The sequence below is a fragment of the Esox lucius genome, chromosome 1 (assembly GCF_011004845.1).
Source record: "Esox lucius isolate fEsoLuc1 chromosome 1, fEsoLuc1.pri, whole genome shotgun sequence".
NCBI lineage: Eukaryota > Metazoa > Chordata > Actinopteri > Esociformes > Esocidae > Esox > Esox lucius.
Window position 1 is genome coordinate 1,066,585 of NC_047569.1, and position 21,764 is coordinate 1,088,348.

Consider the following 21,764-nt stretch of genomic DNA (forward strand, 5'->3'; position numbering starts at 1 on the left):
TAGGACGTTGTGCAGCCTCGTAAATAAATATGGCAAACACAAATTACAAGCCAGATCTTGAGGACCCTCACGTATTGTTCAGGTCTCCCGTTAAGGAAAACTTCATAATAAATTCATATAAATTATGTTTTGCATGTCTATTTTCCACTGTAACGCAATCATATCGAACCATGACTTAAAATCTGCGTTATGTGCTAAACCGTGACTTTTGTGTACTGTTACACCCCCAGTAGTGGGAGTTGGATAGCTAACCTTAAGATAACAAGACTTATCCTGAAGAATAGTTCCTCTTATTAACTAGGGACACATTCCAAACTATGCTTCCTGGCACCATTTTTTAAAACAATGATCTACTCATCGGTTAAGAAAGGGTGAATAAGTAGTGACCTTAGGTCCACGTTGCAGACTCTTAGACTGTTCTCTCAACCAACTTCATGAGGCAGTCACATGAAATGCTTTTCCAAGAGAATTACAGGTGTTCCTATGTATACTGAGCTGCTTTTCCTTCACTCTGAGGTCCAACTTATCCAAAACCATCTTAATTGGGTTGTGGGGAGATTGTGAAGGCCAGGTCATCTGATGCAGCACCATCACTCTCCTTCTTGGTCAAATAACCTTTACACAGTGTCACCAGAAAAGCACTCCCACACCACCTCCTCCATGTTCCACAGTGGTTACAACCATGTAGAGATCATCCATTCACCCACACTGCATCTCACAAAGATACTCATCAGATCAAAGGAGAGATTTCCACCAGTTTAATGTAAATTTCTTGTGTTTCTTGGCCCAAGCATGTCATTCTTCATATTGGTGTTCTTCATTAGTGATTTTTTTGCAGCAGTTCGACCATAAAGGCCTGAATCACGCAGTCTTCCACTGAACAGTGGATGTTGAGATGTCCATTACTTGAACTCTGTGAAGCATTTATTTGGGCTGCAGTCTGATGTGCAGTTAATTACCAATGTCTAAAGAACTTGAATGAAACCATTGAATCAGAGATAACTCTGGGACTTCCTTTAATTTGGCGGTACTCATGCGAGCCAGTATAATCATACACTTGATGTAGTTTTTTGACTGCACTTTAAGAAAGTTCTCAACATTTTTCAGATTGACCGACCTTCATGTCTTACTGTAAAGATGGACTGAAATTTTCCCTTTGCTAATTTGAGCTGTCTTTGCCATAATATGGACTTCCACATGACAGACATAATGATGGTCTTCTGTATACCAAACCTAAAAACCAAACCTCAAAAGCATCAACAAGGAAAGACATTCCAAAAATTTACTTTATACAAGCTACACCTGTTTTTGGAAATGCATTCCAGTTTGCTACCTCATGAAACTGGTTGAGGGAATGACTAGTACTGTACATGCAAAGTGTTTTTGCAGACCCCTGACTGTCACGACTCCCGGGACTCAGGACAGAGGTAAGATCCAGAAGCAGATACAGACACCGGGGTAAAAGGACAATGATGATGTTTATTGCAGTAGTCTGAGATGTTAGTGGAGACACATAAGAATTACGTTGGTGGGTATGAATGTATTGTTGGAGGGTGGATAGTGGGTAGCAGTGGTACGAAGTCCGGGAGGCAAGAATGGTCAGAAGGTCAGGCAGGATTCGGTCAACAGAGTGGGGAGTCAGTCCAGGCGAAGGTCGATAACGGGAAGGCAGAAAGGTGGTTGGGAGGGAGGTACAGGACGGGTCTCGGAACAAGTAGCTGGAGACGAACGGGGGAAAAAACACGGTGAGCAGAAGATAACAAAAATAGGATACTCAGGAAATAGGATAGCTTGCTTAATTAGGTAGAGAACACTAATAATTACGTGGCTGTACAATAATCCGGCAGGGACTGAAAGCAGAACTCTCCTATTTATAGGGAGAGTGGCAATCAGCCCCCCAGGTGTGTAGACTGGTGCAGGTGCTCAGGATCAGTGGTGATTACGGGTGCCTTCGTGGAGTGCTGGGAACAAGGAGACTGGTACTCGGGGAGATGTAATGACAGACAAACAGCTCAGGAGGGCTGAGTCCTGACACTGACATGGAAGGTATAGTGGGAAGAACAAGTATTTGATACACTGCCGATTTTGCTGGTTTTCCCACTTATAAATCACGTATAAGTGCTCATAGGTACTCTTCAACTGTTAGTGAAAATCACATTGTATCATTTTTAAGTAATTAATTAGCATTTTATTGCATGACCTAAGTATTTGATACATCAGAAAAGCAGAACTTAATATTTGGTACAGAAACCTTTGTTAGCAATTACAGAGATCATACATTTCCTGTAGTTCTTGACCAGGTTTGCGCACACTGCAGCAGGGATTTTGGCATGATCCATGTTGTTTAACTGTGTCTCGATGCAAATAGACTGGTTAGGAATGGAACTGCAACGCTTAGTAACGATAATAGAAAACCTCCAGATTGGTTGATGGTTTTTCTTTTCTTTGCGACTGAAGTGTTCTTTCTAGATATGTATATAAGTCTCTTTACTTTTCAGAGCTGCGATTATGTTAAAGGTATATTTCCACGCTTTAGATTTAGCGCTATTTCACAGAGTGATAGAATGAGGTTGGTGGATGCTGATTTTAAAATAACTTTTCGTTGACTTGCCGGTGCCTTAAATATCATCTTCAAAAGTGGTACATTTCTATGAATGCGTTTAGACATGTTCAAACTTTTTTAGGAACGTACACGACAGGCCAATCCCCTGAAAATAACCCTGTTCTCAGACGGTAGTCTTCTGGTGTTGTAGCTTTAAAGTCAATAAGTAAATAACCAAAAGGCAGATGTGTTGCATCTTTAAAACTCTCCATGAAGAATCGAGAAAGTCTTGGGTATATCAGTCTGCCTAAAATACTAATCTGCTGATTGTCACGGGGGTTTTTAAACAAGATGAGGTAGTTTGTGTTCAAAATAATAGTTCTACTAGATTTGCCTTCAACAAACATGTTTTGGACAAGGTAAATTACAAACCGGTTATGGTGGTGTGAATATTGTGTGAAATCTCTCTCCATCTCCAAACTCTTCAACATACTTTTAATTAAATCGTGAATAATTAAAAAGTAGTTTTTCTGAATTGGTAGCAGATTGTCATCACCCAGCGATGTTGTTAGACCTTCTATAAAAGTAATCTCCCTTACCTTTCAACATTTCGTCATACAGCGGTTGCCAACATGAATAAACCCAAACGATATTCTGAATTTCTTTGGAGAAAACAATGTCAGTATTATCCAACAACATCTTCACAAAATATGTTTTACCCAAGTTACTGGGGCCACTAATGACACACCTGAATGGGTGTTGAAGTTGCGGGTCAAAACCGCTATCCATCCTAGAATGTGATTTAGTTCCCGTAAGGCCTTGTACTGTAATCAGGGAGCAGTACACGCTTGTTGTACACAACTCTGAAACGCTTAGACACTACTCAGTTTTTCAATGTGAATGTTCTTTATCTCTCGCAATTGTGTCTGCATTAGCAAGGACGTGACCATCATAACCACCCTCACACTGTTCAAAGTTATCAACTAGTCGTGTTAGCGTCTCCAAGTTAACAATGGTTGTGTTGAAGTAATGCCTTTTGCCTTAACGGTCAGACCTTTAACGGTTTTGTAACCGTATATCTTTGGCCCACCACTAACAAATTAAGCGATTCTGTCACCATCTGGCAACTCATCGGTCAAGTCACCTAAGAATGGCCCCAGTGGGGGTACCCAATCCCCGTGGCGTGTGACAAAGATCACTGAATCTGTGTCGGTGTAGAGTACACGTCTATACAACTTCTCCAAGAGTGAATACAACTCGAGTCTATCATAAGCGGTTGTGAACGCGGCAATAAAAATGTTGTCGTTACGTGGTTTGTTTGGTGTCTTTTGTGTAACGCCACTGTACTATCGCAATTGTGTCTGAGATGAAAGAGAAATAACCAACATCTATTTCACTTGAAAAAATGTAGTGGCTATGTCACATCCTGGCTGTGCCCCTAGCCATCTCTGCGCTGGGCTCGGGGCATAGCCAGGACAGGACAGGAGGTGGCATCTAGCCACCTCTAATCCTTTTTGGTTTCCCCAATTGGAGGCAGGTGTTAGTCATTGCCTCCAATTGGGGACCCTATTTAAGTTCAGTGTGTTGGCCATGCTGGCGTGGTTCATTTTGGTTTTGACCTGTTGAAGTTAACCCGTGTCACTGGTTGCTGCCTTTTGTTTTGTTTCAGTTTTGTTTTCATTAAAAGATGGATTATCTCCATTACCTCTACTCTGCGCCTGTGTCCTTCTCCTCCCACGACCTTGACAGGCTAAACTCCTCCGGATCTGTAATTAGCATTGTGTTCATAAGGTTAGACCGCTCACCCATCTTACCCCAAAGACTATTCATTGCCAATTTAGCCAAAGATCGCCTAGCACTATTTAAAACAATGTTTTCCTTGTCAAGCTGCACACCCTCCTTTTCATGATATTCACAGATATACCGGTCCTTAGCATAATCTTCAGCCACAGATGGCGGGAAGCTGCTAGCTAGATATCTGCAGTTTATGTTTTAAGTAGGGATGTTAATGATTAGTAGAAGATTGATTATTTGTCGATAAGAATTTGATCGATGCCCATTTAATTGATCGATGTAGGCAATTTAAGTTTAGTATTAATATAGAACGCAATGTAAATAGTTTGGTGGGTAATCCTCTAAATAATCTACAGCGGTATAATCCAATGAAAGATTAAGCAAAAATAAGCGTGACTTTTGATCGTTTTGATTAAAAAAATTATAATGTTCACTCTAAATACTGTAAAATAACACAACGACTAGGCCTATGAGGCGCTACTGAGATAAAGTAACTTTCTGCGGGATATTCTACCACCGCTGGATGGAAATCCAACAGACTGGTGGAAGGTCGGCTAAATTAAGGAAGATTACCCCATTACATGCGCATTCCCGCGACCACAGTGCTGAACAAACCGTAGCAACTTACCCCTGAGCATTTTTTCAAATAAAAATCAGATCAGCTTTCCGTAGTATGGTAATCAGAGTCCAAAGACATTTGAATTTTTTTTGGAAAAGGTTTCTTGTTATTGCGGATTGTTTATATTTGTTATGGTTGCATAAACTCTTCGTGGTAAGATATATCTGCAGGGCTTGTTATCGGCCTAATTTATGTGACGGTCCCAACCTGATGGGACCATTCCGCTTCATGTTTTCTGTTTGTCCTTGGCTTGTCCTGTCCTTGTATGGTCTTTCCTGTTCTTGTTTCAGTTAATCGGTCTATTCCTTTCACCTGTGTTTAGCCCCCACCTGTTTCTGTGTTAGTCTGTGTATTTAGTTCAGCTATTTTCTCCCTGTCCTTGTCGGTCATTGTGTCACGGTTCTGTGTTCCTGAGAGTATTTTGTAGTGCAAGGCACTCTGTTTTGGTTCTCTCTTGTTTTCATTAAAGATGCCTCAATCTCTGCGCTTGCCTTCGTCTTCCTCCTTGCATCGTGACAATTTAAATGTAGTAGGCATATTCATCCAAAATTATGAGTCAGATAGATTTTCTGTTCTTTTTAAATAAGGCCTAGGTTTAAAATGAAAATCTTTTTTTTATTGGTCTTTTTATTTTATTTAGGAAAAAAATTACACATTGGAGATTTTTCGTTCTAGACATATATTTTTAATAAGTTTAATCGATTGATTGAGCTTTTACAATGTTGACCATTGATTAATATTTTTCAGAGTGACTGATACCTTCCCCCGATATATTTTGCATTGACCTATCTCCTTATACTTTATTCAAACACTCGCTGTACTATCCTTCACAACCTGGACCCGGCAGTGGACGCGTGCCAAGGCCCGCAGAGTGGCCTCTCTCCGTACGTCGGATACCCGAGCCCCTTATAGAGACTGTGGATAACTGGAGCCCCAGAAATATCACCAGTTGACTGAGCCGAGTCACCAACCGGAACGTGTGAACCCTTGTCTGTTCCGCCGAATGCGCCAGAACCAATAGGTCGTCCAGGTAGGCCTGACACCCTGACACCTCAGTGGTCCCAACGCAGCCTCTACGCACTTGGTGAAAGTGCGGGGGGCCAACGCATACCCGAACGGAATCCTCGTGTACTCGTATGCCCAACCCTGAAAGGCAAACCACAGGAACTTCCTGTGACGCAGCAGAACAGGAACATGGAAGTAGGCATCCTTCAGATCGATGCTGACGCAAAAATCCCCGGGGTGAACACACTCCAGGAGACGTTTCGTCGTGAGCATGCGAAATGGCCTCTTTGACATGCATTTATTCAAAATGCGCAGGTCTAGGATTGGCCTCATGGGACACTCTCCCCCAAAGAGTCAGGTACGTCGCTTCTTAAACGGTGGGGCCTTACGGCCTCCATCGTTCTGTCGGCGGGGAGGAGGAGGAGACGACCTCTGGGGGCGAGGTTCCCGCACCTCACACTGCGTCGGGCGCGCCGCGTCCGGTTCAGCTGGAGCCGCCGCCTTAGCGCGGCGATGTTGCCCCCGGCAATGCAGACGACCCCCAGCCCTCCGTGAGACCTCAGGAGGAGCAGAGGACGCCGCAGATGAAGAAGGGACTGGCAAGAAGGGACCCAAACGGATACACTCTTCTCTGTCCCTCTTCTGGCGCACCAGCGCCTCGGTGACCGCAGCGCCGAACAGCACGTCCTCCTGAAGTGGTGCGTTCAAGAATGGAACCTTCTCCTGTTCCTTCAGGGAGATCAACGCCAGCCATAAGTGCTGAACCTGCACCACTGACGTTGCCATCACCCGACCGGCCGAGATGGAATTGGCCTGAGTCAGCTTCAAAATGGCCTCACTCACCTCAGCCGGGGACAATGAGGTGCGATCCTCCGTCATCCCGGCCACAGCTGCAGCCAGAATGCCTACATTGTTGCAGGCCGCGAGAGACTGCACCAAAAGGGCATATTGTTTTTCCGCGAGGCTGGTGGAGACAAGGTCCCTCACCGAAGGTAGGGCGGGGCGCTTGTGGGACCAGGTACTCAGGTCCGGAACCAGGGAGGACACCAGTGCTGATTCCAGGGGCGGAATGCCCCTGCTCAGCGTCTCCAACCTCCCCTCCACAGTAGTGAAGGCGAGATGCGACTTCACAGTTCCCCGAGTCATGAATGGAGCAATCCACACCTCCTCTGCGTATTTACGCAGAGAGGGGACCTCTGGCACCGCTGTCGGCGAAAGGGGACCTCTGGCACTGCGTCCAGCGATCAGCCTCAAACAAATCCTCCCCGTCCTCTGGCGCAGGCACCGGCATGGAGATGCGCAGGCGCCGGGCAGCGGCAGAGATGGCAGCAAAGAAATCCTCCTTTACTGACGGGGGTCGACACCCCTGTCGCCGAGGGGGACCTCCTCTGTGAAACATGCAAGCCGCTCCATCCTCACCGGTAAAGGGAGGACGGCGCAGGCGGTGCACACAGGCTCCTCGGTAGCACCGTCACGAGCATGAAGCGGACCTAGACACACACAGCATAATGTGTGCGCGTCCACTGCCGGGTCCAGCTACACCGGCATGCTGGCAAGGAAGTCAGAGGCCGGGGTGCCGCCACAGAAGAAGCCGCTCCAGCGGCTGAAGTAGGTGAAGCCTTACTTAGCTATAGTAAAACACATCGAAATGCATAAACTAAACTTTCTCGTGAAGAAAGAAGGGAGGGAGATTGGGGTGTGACGACTTCTTTTATAGCCATGGGGGCAGATGGCCATGAGAGGTGCGATTTGCATATTTAGTTTTTCAGTGCCTGCCTATTCGCAGAAGGGTAAACCAATAGGAGCGAAGCCCCATGGGCAAAGCTTCACGATATAGAACTCTGGGAAATTGGGTTTAACAGTAAAATCCTGTAAATCTGACATACAGTAAGTCTACTGTTTAATTGCAGTATTTTGCTGGCATCCCAGCTGCCAGAACTTAATTGTTTATTGAAGTATTTGCAGTAAGTGGCTGTATTTCCCAAATACAGTAAGATTCTGAAAAAAAGGGTGTACTGCCACAGGAAGACAATTTGATTGGGGGTGCTGGTTGGCTCGCAACCAATTTGTTTCCGAATTTCGTCAGTGTCTGAGTCTATGAAGGAGGTCTGCCACACCCGAAGTACCCCTAATTCCTATGATATCTAATATACAGTAAGCTACTGTATCTTTACAGTAATTTGCTGGCAATTCAACTGCCTGTAATTTACCATACATTCAAATATTTACAGTAAGTTACTGTATTTCCCAAATACTGTAACATTCTGTCAAAAAAGGACATGCCCATAGCCACAGGAAGACATTTTGATAAGGGGTGCTGTTGGGCTCGTGATGACTTGGTTTCAAAATGTTGTCATTGAGTACTGAGGTACTAAGTACTAACAGTGGGTCTGCCGTACCCCCAATCAAAACGTCTTCCTGTGGCAGTGTATTGTACACCCTTTTTTTCAGAAACTTACTGTATTTTATGTCCTATGGCATCTAGTATACAGTAAGTTACTATATAATTACAGTATTTTACTGTAATTTTACAGGCAATGTTTTACAGTGTATGTTTGAAGACGTGTAGCAATGATTAATAGAGCTCTGCCATTTGTCAGAGCAATTGTTAACTTCTAGGATGTGGCCAATTCCTTTAGTTTTTTCTCCAGTAAATCATTGTCACTTTAGATTTGTTGTAGCTTCTCCCAGAGGCTGAAATCCACAGTATTGCTTCTTTACAATGTACACTAGCAGCTGCTTTTCTCCAAAAAGTTGAAAAAGGATGTGTTTTCACTTTATCTAACATGGCTGATGGCATATTCAGGTTTTTCTGTAAGGTTTCTGGTGTCAGTGACATTGCTAACAAATGTTATGTAGTCTACCTCAAAGATATCCAAAGGTTTCTATCCAACAATCAGATAAAACCTGTCAAACCTTCCTTATGAAAAAAATAAAATAATGATTAGTCTGACAAGCCTATCCACTGGTATATATAGAATGATACCTTATACTATTCACTAATTAGGGATAATAAAAAACCATTGTGTGCCCCATTGACTTTTTGTGACATTAAAACTGCTGGTGTCTCTTCATGGAGCCATGAATAAAGCAGCAGCTGTAGAACATAAGACAGAAGGTCGCTGTGCATCCTAATAGAAGCAGGCAGCAGTCTGTCTGCATGAGAGAGACGCAGACACCCACATGACCTCCTCATTCAGCCAGGGCATTACCGATGACCTTGACAGAGAGTACTAGCGCTGTGGTTCATTAAAGATACATCCGTACTTACAACCCACACATTCAAGATGCACACAGTGAGAGTGAGCCCTCTTTGATGTTGATGTTACATCCCAATTACTGCCCTGTTACATGTACCCATCTGGCTTGCTCATGTTTTCTGTAGCTGCAAAGTGGGTGTGGAAGACAAAGGGTTATAATGTAGGACATGAATGGTGTTCTGCAGGAAGAAATTTTTTTGAAAAGGGAATGAAGATCTGAATTTCTCCCATAAGAACACATTATGTTTCCTGTAATAACATTTTGTACAATATGCCATGGAAGTAGTCACGATATGATTAAACAATATTCTGGTAGTTTCTCCTAAATGCCAAAATTCCCAGTTGAAGATTTGCTGAAATAAGCAGGAATCCTGCAACTGAGATTTCTGCAAAAAACTATTGTCAAGCAAATGTTTTAACCTAGGGTTAGAATTCAATCAATTGCAGACTCTTTGAATGTTAACACTGTGGGCCGGATTTACAGACACGGATTAAGCCTAGTCTAAGACAAAAAAATAAGGTTCAGTAGAAAACTCCATTGAACTTTTTAGTCCTAGTCTAGGTTTAATCTGTGAAAACTGTCCCTAAATCTTCTTGTGTTTTTAAACAGGCATCCCCAGAAGCTCTTTGTCTTGCAGCTGTTGTCATTGTGTATTGACACTGAAGTTATACCTGTCTTTAATATAAAGTACATTAAGTGAATTGCTATTGGCGAGTTACCCTATAAATCCCTTTGTCTGCAATTGATTGACTTACGACCTTAGTTGTTTAGATCTCGCTGTCAGGTCTTGTCTGTGATCATCTAGGCATCTCAATGAGCCTGGCGACCACAGTTAGGGCCTGATCACAGAGGTGCCTCTTGCTATTTCTGTGCTCATTTTTTAAGTGTCCTCAGTTGGAAGCAGCTGATTGGGGACTCTATTTCAGTTGCCTGTGTTCATGTTTTGTGTTCAGTTTGGCGCTTCAGTTCACCGTTATAACGCTCCTTAGTTTTGTTTTGTTTTATGTGAGTCTTGAAGAAGGAATTAAAGGATGTTTCAGCAACCACACTCTGCTCCACGTCTCCTACCTCCAAGCAGCCGTGACAGGTGCTAGGAAACGAAAATAATAGTTTATTCAAAAAATAAATTACACATCGAGAGGGGTCAGCTGAGGTGGCTTGGGCATCTTTTTCGGATGCCTCCGGAACGCCTTCCTGGGAAGATGTTCCGTTCCCGTCCTACCGGGAGGAGACCCCGGGGAAGACCTAGGACACGCTGGAGGGACTATGTCTCCCGGCTGGCCTGGGAACGCCTCGGTGTCCCCCCGGAAGAGCTAGAGGAAGTGTCTGGGGAGAGGGAAGTCTGGGCATCCCTGCTTAGACTGCTGCCCCCGCGACCCGGCCCCGGATAAGCGGAAGAAGATGGATGGATGGAAATTACATGTTCGTTTTCTTACCCTCAAAGCAGTCTTTGAACAAGACATTAATCAGTTTTTTGGTTTTGTTTACCTAGCAATTGTCTCTAAATGCAATCACATTGTCATATCCACATCATCCAGGTAGGCAGGAAACTGCTAAAAAAGTTTTGCAAGGGACTGCCTGCCTGTCCAAAGGAACTGCTAATGGCACATTAGATCTTATTTAATGGTCTACCTTTCACCATTAAATGTAATTAACTATTTAGGGAATAGGATATAATTTAGAATGCAGCCTTGGCCTTGAAAGCTTTCAAAATCCAACCTGTTGTTAATGTCATCCCTCTAGCTGTGCGGCTGAGGTGGGCTGATTTATGAGCGAGCCTGGATGACCGTGATGGAGGAGGCCGCCACTCTGCTAGAGAGGGAGCATGTACACAGCGTCTACGAGAGAATTGCTCCTCATTTCAATGACAGCCGCTACAAGGCCTGGCCCAAGGTGCGACAGTTCCTACTGGAGCAGGAACCTGGCAGTATTATTGCTGACGTAGGTATGTAGGCCTGTGTGCCTGTGCTACGGGTGATGCGTGTATGTCACTGGTTCTACCCTACATTGTTCACTTTACATCCATTCAAATGTTAGTGTGATTCAGTGCGCTTTACATTACTGCCTACATAGAGTGCAGTCCATAAGTATTTGGAAAGTGGCCTCTGTACTCCAACACATTTGGATTGAAAATATAACAAGGATATTGAGGTTAAAATCCAGACTATAGGCTTTCATTTAAGGGAATTATTCATAAATCATGAACTGTGTAGGTATTACAGCCCTTTTTATGAATAGTCCCTCTAATTTTAGGGGACCAGAATTAATTGGACAACTTAACATAATCTTACATTAAGTTGTCATATTTGGTACTTGGTTGCAAATCTTTTGCATTTGATGACTGCCTGATGTCATTGTGCATTTGCAATGCACAATAACAAAATGCAAGTCATTAAAGTTAGAATCCTATTTTCTTTCTGGCTGCACTGACATTCCAAGTTGCAAGTTAAATCGGTGCACTGTACAGGATTTGTACAGATATTGGCAAATGTAATTGAAGTTTTCAAGGACCTAAATTTTATATGTAATTGTTGCATTTTAGAATCAACTTCACAATGCAAGCAATAAAAGGAGGCTAAAGTGTTTTTTCGGCACATCCACACTACAGATGGAAAGAAATGCATAGAGAGCTGTACTGGTTTCCATCCACTGAGAAAAACAAGCTTAGGGCATAACGATTTAACTTACTTAAAAAGGCAAGCTTTTTAAATGAGTACAACTTTCTTACCCATTCAAATCCTCAAGCAAGATTCCTGCATTGTAAAAAAAATTGCTAAGGTTATTTTGTTTATTTCCGATGTAAGCCCAAGATAGAAATAGATGTGTGGAGAATGAGGTATTGTTCTGCAAATTATTTTTTTGAAATATGAAAAGCCTCTTCCACAGACATTTGTTTCTTAACATCTAAAAGAAAAATATATTTGTTTCTTAAAATATTTTTTCAAGCTAGCTAGCAACAGCTGGCAAACTCCTTAGCTACATTAGCTAGCTATTTCACCAGTTATTTGCATCATTATCCATCTCTATACATTTAATTATATTAAGTATAATTTCTTGTTATATTTAGCCAATAATAACCACCATAACCTTAAATCACCAGGTAAGTTATCTAGCTACCTCAAGTTGTGAATGGTAACACTCACCTGTCATAGATGTTTTGTGCATGACTGGGGGCAAGACTTAGAAAAAACAGAGCAATATAACAGGACCAAAAGAAACAAAAAATTGAAATAACTTTTGAGGAGGCTGAAAAAGGTCCATCTGATTTCCAACATCCTTGTGAACTTCTACCGCTGCACAATCAAGAGCATTCTGACAAACTGCACCACATTGTAGTTTGGGAGATGCTCTGTGGCCGACCGGAAGGCCCTGCAACAGGTAGTGAAAACCACCCAGCACATCACTGGAATGGGCTACAAGACCATCGCCAAGCAGCTTGGTGAGAAGGTGACAACAGTTATAGAAACACAATATAACTGTGGAAGAAACACAATATAACTGTCAATCTCCCTCTGTCTGGGGCTCCATGCAAGATCTCACTTCATGGAGCTGCAATGATCATGAGAACGGTGAGGAATCATCCCAGAACTACACGGGAGGTTCTTGTCAATGATCTCAAGGCAGCTGGGACCATAGAAAACAATTGGTACACATTACTGAAATCCTGCAGCACCCGCAAGGTCCCTTTGCTCAAGAAAGCATCAGTATAGGCCTGTTTGAAGTTTGCCAATAAACATCTGAATGATTCAGAGGAGAACTGGGTGAAAGTGTTATGGTCAGATGAGACCAAAGTCAAGCTCTTTTGCATCAACTTAACTAGCCGTGTTTGGAGGAGGAGGAATGCTGCCTATGACCACAAGAACACCATCCCCACCGTCAAACATGGAGATGGAAACATTATGCTTTGGGGTGTTTTTCTGTTAAGGGGACAGGCCACATCAAAGGGACGATGGACGGGGCCATGTACCGTCAAATCTTAGGTGAGAACCACCTTCCCTCAGCCAGGGCATTGAAAATGGGTCATGGATGGGTATTCTAGCATGACAATGCACACGGCCAGGGCAACAAAGGAGTGGCTCAAGAAGCACATTAAGGTCCTGGAGTGGCCTAGCCAGCCTCCAGACCTTAATCCCATAGAAAATCTGTGGAGGGAGCTGAAGGTTCGAGTTGCCAAACATCAGCCTCGAAACCTTGGAGAAGATCTGCAAAAAGGAATGGGACAAAATCCCTCCTGAGATGTGTGCAAACCTGGTGGCCAACTACAAGAAACATCTGACCTCTATGATTGCCAACAAGGGTTTTGCCATCAAGTACCAAGTCATGTTTTGCATGAGGGGTCGAATGCTTATTTCACTCATTAAAATGCAGATCAATTTATAAAAAAAAATCTTTTGTTGTTATTCTGTGATTAAGATTATAGAATGGTAATGTCTTTGTCAGTGGGCAAACGTACAAAATCAACAGGGGATCAAATAGTATTTTCCCTCACTGTACCTCTCAGGTACAGTGAGTACTATTATCTTGTACTACTGAACTCTGTCACTGCTTTTCAAAGTCTGATAAGGAGGTTTTCAGTTGTTACATGTACGTGTCTACCTCTGGAACCTCATTGTTGCTATACCTGTATTTCAGTTGCACATGCTACCTTGCACCTTCAATTTGCCAGCAAAGCACATTTAGAATTGCCATTGTAGTTGCATTTTTCAGTTGTTACATGTACATTGCTACCTCAGGAACCTCATTGCTGCTATCCCTGCATTTCAGTTGCACATGCCCTCCCCTATTTGCCTTCATTGCACATTTAGAATTGCCATTTGTAAGATACTTTCCTTCATTGCACATCTATGCATTCCACTTGTAACATATCCTATACTTGATACTTGTAAATATCCTGCCCTCTTCTATTTGCACATCTGCTTTGACGCTACCTGCATTTTGTTGTACTGTATGCTTACTTTTGAATGACAATATAGTTGAATCAAATCTAATCTATGAATTTGCTGGAACCTTGCAGCAACAAATACATTTTTTAAGGGTTAGTTAAAGGGTGAGAAAGACAGAGATTTGAGGAGACCAGATTCAACAAGTTGCTAAAAAAACTCTATTTTTATAATGAGTGCAATTGGACACCAGTTTAACATCCCTATTCGAAAGACTGCAACATACACAGAGCGATGGTTACCTTTGGGATCTCCTTGCCTATATTATTGCCCCTGTAATACCACTTCCAGCAGTATCTGGTCCACAGTCTAAGGACAGACTAGGATAAATCCAGCATAGCTTCAGAGACATGCCAGTAGTGGGATTGCTGGGTGGTATGCAGCTGGCTTTATGTGGAGTGTCTAGTATAATACTACTCCTCACCTACCTTAACCTAAAACCTTTAAACAAAACATTTAGTTCCTTCTATCCACTTGTATGCCCCCTCCCCCACACACAAACACTAACTATGGTGGGTTACATTTTGAAACACACAAAGCCAATAGCATTTTATCTGCCTGCTGTTGATTGATTTGGAATTGCAATGTTTCATGGTAGATTGGACAAGCAAATGAGTAGACTCTTGCAGTCTAAGAAGCAGTGTGATGTATGACAGATGCATGATGATGATGCACGCACATTGGGGAGAAGAACCAGGAACTCTTGTTAATTTTCAATTCCCCGTTACAGGCTGCGGCAATGGCAAGTACCTGCACATCAATGGCAGCGTGTTCAAGCTTGGCTGTGACGTGTGTCGCCCCCTGGTGGATGCCGCCTGGAGCCAGGGCCACGAGGTGCAGTTGTGCGATGGCCTCAGGCTGCCTTACAGGGACAGCTGCTTCGATGCCGTCCTTTCTATCGCAGGTATACTTCACACGAATTGGGAGCTTATTGGACTGTGTGGTCTAGTACGTTACACATGCTTTATTTAAATATGATGATCATAATAATAATAATAATAATAATGCTATCAATATCATTGATAATGGATTTATATAGCATTCTTGCCTATCCAAGGTATTTAAAAGCAGTTTATGTAGTAAGTGGGAAACTCACTTTATCTACCACCAATGTATAGCAGAACCAATTTGTTCCAGAACTCTCACCACACATCAGCGGTTAGATGCAGATGTGAAAATGTATACTGCAATCAGGAAGGAGGGGGATGATTAAGGTGGCAAATTTGTCCAGAACCCCAGCCCTATAAACTGAAGTCCAAGTCAGGGCTATTACCACAGGAATAAAATAACTTTTCCTAGTTCATTTTGCTAACATAGCAAACTGTAGTAAGCGGAGTGAGGCAAGAGAGAACCTTGCCTTGCGTACGTGAAAGGGGGAGAACATCCAGAAAATCACATTTTACAATTTTTAATTTGCATATTATTGCATGACATAAGTATTTGATCACCTACCAACCAGTAAGAATTCAGTCTCTCAAAGTTTTTCTTTAAGAATCCCTCCTGTTCTCCACTCATTTCCTGTATTAATTGCACCTGTTTAAACTTGTTACCTGTATAAAAGACACCTGTCCACACACTCAATCAAACAGACTCCAACCTCTCCACAATGGCCAAGACCAGAGAGCTGTGTAAGGACATCAGGGATAAAATTGTTAACCTGCACAAGGCTGGGATGGGCTACAGGACAATAGGCAAGCAGCTTGATGAGAAGGCAACAACTGTTGGCGCAATTCTTAGAAAATGGAAGAAGTTCAAGATGACGGTCAATCTCCCTTGGTCTGGGGCTCCATGCAAGATCTCACCTCGTGGGGCATCAATGATCATGAGGAAGGTGAGGGATCAGCCCAGAACTACACGGTAGGACCTGGTCAATGACCTGAAGAGAGCTGGGACCACAGTCTCAAAGAAAACCATTAGTAACACACTATGCCGTCATGGATTAAAATCCTGCAGTGCACAAAAGGTCCCCAACTCAAGCCAGCGCATGTCCAGGCCCGTCTGAAGTTTGCCAATGACCATCTGGAGGATCCAGAGGAGGAATGGGAGAAGGTCATGTGGTCTGATGAGACAAAAATTAGCTTTTTGGTCTAAACTCCACTCTGTAGCTAAAGGCCAGGTAAAAAGTGACTGGTTACTTGCACCAGAAAATTCACTTTTCCCTCAGTGACTTCAATTCACTGTGCCTAACCTTTAAACACCAAAGCCTTCCTATAGCGTGTGTCGTCGACCCCAGGTTCATCTCTCAGCTACCTGGACAGCAGATGAGATGTAACTGGTATGGACACAATCAGCGTAGCATGATGTTGTGCAGTAGATCTTTCCGCGCCCCGTAAACATTGTCCAGAACCGGAGCTTTCCTTCGCCTCCATCCTCACGGTTGGAGGTTGCATTCTCCATCACATTGCAGAATAGTCAGGACACGAATCAGTCCAGCTCACAGGAACCCAGCATCCTGTAGACATGCGGCACCTAGACGTGCAACGCCCCAGAGTAGACTCCTCTCTCAGCTGTAGGACAGTCTGTCTGTGTGTCTGTGAGATCCATCTCATCTCAGCCACCTCACAGTTGTCCTTTTAAGCCAAGCTCAGTCTCTCTCTGGGCTCCAACAAGTCCTCTATTGCCGAATCGCTTTCAAGTGTCCTGTATCTGAAGTGTGAATTATCCTTGAGAAGATGAATTGCAACTGCACAGTACACCATCACAAATATGTCCATTACGTTAGCTTGTTGCATCTCGCGGATACATTAGAATCACACACTATCAAACACTCAAACCCTATATTTCCAATATCTCTCTACTTCTTTGTCCAAATAGATTAGAACAGTTGTAATCAGTAACAGTATCGTTAAAACATTTCTGGTGCTTCTGTTCTGCTAGTATAGCAAAATAACAATTCCACTCTTTTCTATAGTTGGTTTAACAACCAACACAAAGAACAGAAGAACACAATTTCCCATTTCTCATTACTGTTCCAATAACTCATCAGTTAAGAGTTTGCTTACATTGAAGTACCATTCTCTAATAGTAGTTCATGAACAATTCTCAGTTCACCTATATAATTTACATCTGATTGTGTTGTATCGGAACTACAATCAAATTCCCCATTGTTTCACATAAATGATCAAATATCTTATTTCAAATCAAACATTTCACACCATCTTGAAGGTCAGCTGTTATATATAACTGTTATTTAGCCTAAACTCAGTGTGAATGTCTCCAAGTCTCCTATAATCCTAGCACATAAAAGACACTTCTGTAATCCTGTCATAAATCATGACCCCCCCATCTCTCCAGAGCTCTCCCTGGAGTGGGGGGTGGTCTACTAACCTAAGGATAAGTCCAATGTCATAGGACTGAGTAGTGTTATCTTGAGGCCAGACAATAGTAAACAAAAAATGTTGTCTCATCATTCACCTCACAAAAACATCTATTAACCATTAACATTCCAATGATTGCCTACTAAGACAGAAATTTAATTAGAATTAGAATACCCAATGTCCCCAGTAAGTCTGTTTCTCTTCTAAAAGAGTTAAAACAAGTCAACAACACATTTCATACAGCCCCCCATCCCCACCCAACACACTGGTATTTGCGTCAGTGAGTTGAGCGCTCCAGAGGGTCTGTACTTCTATATACACATGTTTGTTTATGGTCCTCAGACTATACTATCAATTTAGCCTACATTGTTCGTTAACTGAAGATTCAGATGTGGTGTCCAACCCATCCTATAGTTTCGCATTTCAATAAAAATAAAAAATACATCGGCTTATCAATATCTACACAACAAGTCAACAGAAAACAGACATATGACTTCACTAAAATCAAGGAACAATCAGTGAGTGTACCCCATGATACCCCAGGCTAGAACTCTAAACACAGACACATCAATCAACCCCATGTGTCAGTTTACCAGGCTAGAATTTAAACGCCAGTAACGGGCATCAGGCATAGGCCCGAAAACACAAGAATTAACCCAGGTATCATTGGAAATACAAATTAGAGAAACTATATTATTTAACCAAACTCAATTTAGCATTTAAAAAATAGGTCATCTAATTTTGTAGGGAGTAAACTCACTTTGGCTGTGTAACCCTCTTCATAGGCAATGACTATATTGGATTCAAATGCGGCCCTCATGGAACACAGCATGTCTCCTTAACGTTCAAGTCTATCACCCTTTGGATTCTTCATTCTACCAAATCAAATCAAATCTACCACTTATACAATATATAAGGAGAGCGAAAACACAATACATTAACCTTGTGTAAGACAACCATGAGACTATTTTACCAGATTAGAAAATCATTGTACCAATTTCCAATTTATCACTAGGTTTCAGACCTACCCACTTGTCCTAGTGAACAGCCGGCCCACCTACATTGACGTGAGACCCCCCTTGAGGCCTTACGGTTTTAACATAATCATTAACGCAATAAATACGTTAGACTCAAAATTACATACGTACACATGACAAAGCACAACAAAACAGGTTATTTCTTGAATACCTATTAAAACATGGTCAAGCATGACAGAACAAAACAGGCTATGTCGAACACCTATTAAAACATGCAATATAACATTCAAGTGCTTTTCATACTACACGTAATATTAAATTAAATAAGCTTGGCTATTACCGAGGAAGGTGATCAGGTTTCCTTGATAAGTTCCAGCTTCATTTAATGGTTAGGCATGATACATTTTAGGAAATAAACATTTAAAAACTCTGAATCAATGATTATGAAAGCACATGTCAGTTTCTAGTATCGTCCATGATTCCAGGATCCCATAAGAGAGACTCCATCTTGAGACTACTGTCGTTCAGCCAGGTCTGTATCCAACTCCATACAAGGAGAGAGAACACTATTTGAACCCCCATTACGAGACCATAGATTACCAAATTAGAGAAGCAGCATTATACCAATTTTCAATCTATCCCATGTATTAAATTTAGGACATTACTTTCGCATACACCCCAGTGGACACCAAACAACGCAAAACTTTGCGATTTCAAACCTTCCAAGGTAACAACAACTTTGAACAAATACACATATCCCACCTAGGAACACACAATGCAGCCAATCGGAACACCCGTGCACAGGGATTACCAAAATGGACAAATGCATTTACTAAGTCGACCATAACCAGACAGATAGACAAATGCCCGTGACTCGGGCCATAACCACATATAGAACAAAGACAATTGTCGCGCGCACACATACAAATTAATTAGTACAACTACTGATGTAAACCATAAGCTGACCAAAACTTTGACAATTTACAGGAGCAATCCCTACTCCTTCCTACAATCTGAAATTGGTGGACATAGAGCCTTGACAAAATCCGCAAAGTCCCCCGAGCACAGCAGTAGCCATAGACGCGCAACAGATATATCCCCTAAGCTATCTGTGCCCTAGCTACGTGATTGGAAACCAACCCGTGGCCTGCTCACCGCTAGCCCACAGGACCGATTCTCCCCTACCCATTTCTCCCCTACCCCCCTATGTCTCCCCATTGCACGGGGAGACATAGGGGCACAATTCCCCTATAGTCGAAAAACAAACGAAACAAACAAAAACACCCTTCTCGTATTCCGCACAGACAGTTGCACAGAAACCAATTCCACCAACAGAGAGCTATTTAAAATCCTGCACAAATCACCCAGCAATAGGTTAGCTGCACGGGAATGGTTGTCAGGACATGGAACAGAACGACATTTTCCAAACTACAGGCGCTATAACCAAAACACCTCAAAAATAACTTCCATTTAACATACTTTCTCAAATCCATCTATCAACTTCCACAAGCCCATTAAATCTGACATACAAAAATCAACCACATAGTTTCCTAAAGCATATGAAAGCTGTATTAAGGAATGATCTCACCGGTCGATGCTCCCTCTGGTCCTTCTCTTGTCAGACCGTCCGCACCCCTCCCTCAGGCGGTTCAGCGTTCCTGCGTGCTCCCGTTGGATCGCTCATGGCAAGGCCAAAGAAAAGCCGAAACTGTCTCTATTCTTGCGGGAACAATACGCATGTACAGCTGTTGTCTTGATTCACACAGGCATCTTCCCAAATCCAATGTCAAGTCGAATGTCTAGTGCAGCTTTATAACTTTAAACGTAGTGGTTAGCAAAGTCTCTTCCTCAAACCCGGGTCTGTAGTCTTCTTTGTCCTTAGTCGCTGCAAACACCGGAGATTACGGATGTGTACACCTGGTGTGTACACCTGGTGTGTACAACTCCCCACTTTTGGAACTTGTCTTGACTCGAACAACGAAAAGGTCCATAGAGCGAAAACCAAATGGTGGCCAGGTCGGCCTCCGGGGTTGGCTACGTCAATTGCAGGGAAATGGTGGGACCACGCAAACCTCCAAGGTGTCCTAGCGGGGGGTTGGGGGCGGTCAGAGGGGACAACCTGAACGAAAAGGGCTACAACACAGATCAATACACCCCACACAACCTTCCCAAAGCTTCCATCAGTCTGCACACCGTAGCCTACGCCTTCCAAACAACGTCACATTAGGCCGTCCGCAACTGCCATTCAGTACCACGTCCATCTACCTCCAATCAGCCCGGCAGGCCGCGCATCCGTCACCAAACGAAAATGCCAGTCATGTCATGTCATGTCATCTTCTTCCGCTTATCCGGGGCCGGGTCGCGGGGGCAGCAGTCTAAGCAGGGATGCCCAGACTTCCCTCTCCCCAGACACTTCCTCTAGCTCTTCCGGGGGGACACCGAGGCGTTCCCAGGCCAGCCGGGAGACATAGTCCCTCCAGCGAGTCCTAGGTCTTCCCCGGGGTCTCCTCCCGGTGGGACGGGACCGGAACACCTTCCCAGGAAGGCGTTCCGGAGGCATCCGAAAAAGATGCCCAAGCCACCTCAGCTGACCCCTCTCGATGTGGAGGAGCAGCGGCTCTACTCTGAGCTCCTCCCGGGTGACCGAGCTTCTCACCCTATCTCTAAGGGATCGCCCGGCCACCCTGCGGAGAAAGCTCATTTCGGCCGCCTGTATCCGGGATCTTGTCCTTTCGGTCATGACCCAAAGCTCATGACCATAGGTGAGAGTAGGAACGTAGATTGACTGGTAAATCGAGAGCTTCGCCTTGCGGCTCAGCTCTTTCTTCACCACGACAGACCGATACATCGACTGCATTACTGCAGAAGCTGCACCGATCCGTCTGTCAATCTCCCGTTCCATCCTTCCCTCACTCGTGAACAAGACCCCTAGATACTTAAACTCCTCCACTTGAGGCAGGCACTCTCCACCAACCTGAAGCGGGCAAGCCACCCTTTTCCGACTGAGGACCATGGCCTCGGATTTGGAGGTACTGATTTTCATCCCCACCGCTTCACACTCGGCTGCAAACCGTCCCAGCGCATGCTGAAGGTCCTGGTTAGAAGGGGCCAACACGACAACATCATCTGCAAAAAGCAGAGACGAAATTGTGTGGTCCCCAAACCTGACACCCTCCGGCCCCTGGCTGCGCCTAGAAATTCTGTCCATAAAAATTACGAACAGAACCGGTGACAAAGGGCACCCCTGCCGGAGTCCAACATGCACTGGGAACAAGTCTGACTTACTGCCGGCAATGCGGACCAAGCTCC

At 43.6% G+C, this 21,764-nt stretch overlaps 1 protein-coding gene across 2 annotated transcripts in view; it reads left to right on the forward strand.

Annotated features, from left to right (window-relative positions):
* Positions 1-21,764, forward strand: part of trmt9b (tRNA methyltransferase 9B) — a 47,873-nt gene that overhangs the window by 17,606 nt on the left and 8,503 nt on the right. Inside the window, exons 1-3 of one of the 2 annotated variants that reach the window (XM_010866804.3) lie at positions 7,496-7,568; positions 10,965-11,166; positions 14,892-15,065. In XM_010866804.3, the coding sequence (XP_010865106.2) occupies positions 11,004-11,166; positions 14,892-15,065 (337 nt within the window). In that variant the 5' untranslated portion in view covers positions 7,496-7,568; positions 10,965-11,003. Of the gene's footprint in view, positions 1-7,495; positions 7,569-10,964; positions 11,167-14,891; positions 15,066-21,764 lie in introns of those variants that run through there. The other variant, XM_010866803.4, reaches the window with a different exon arrangement.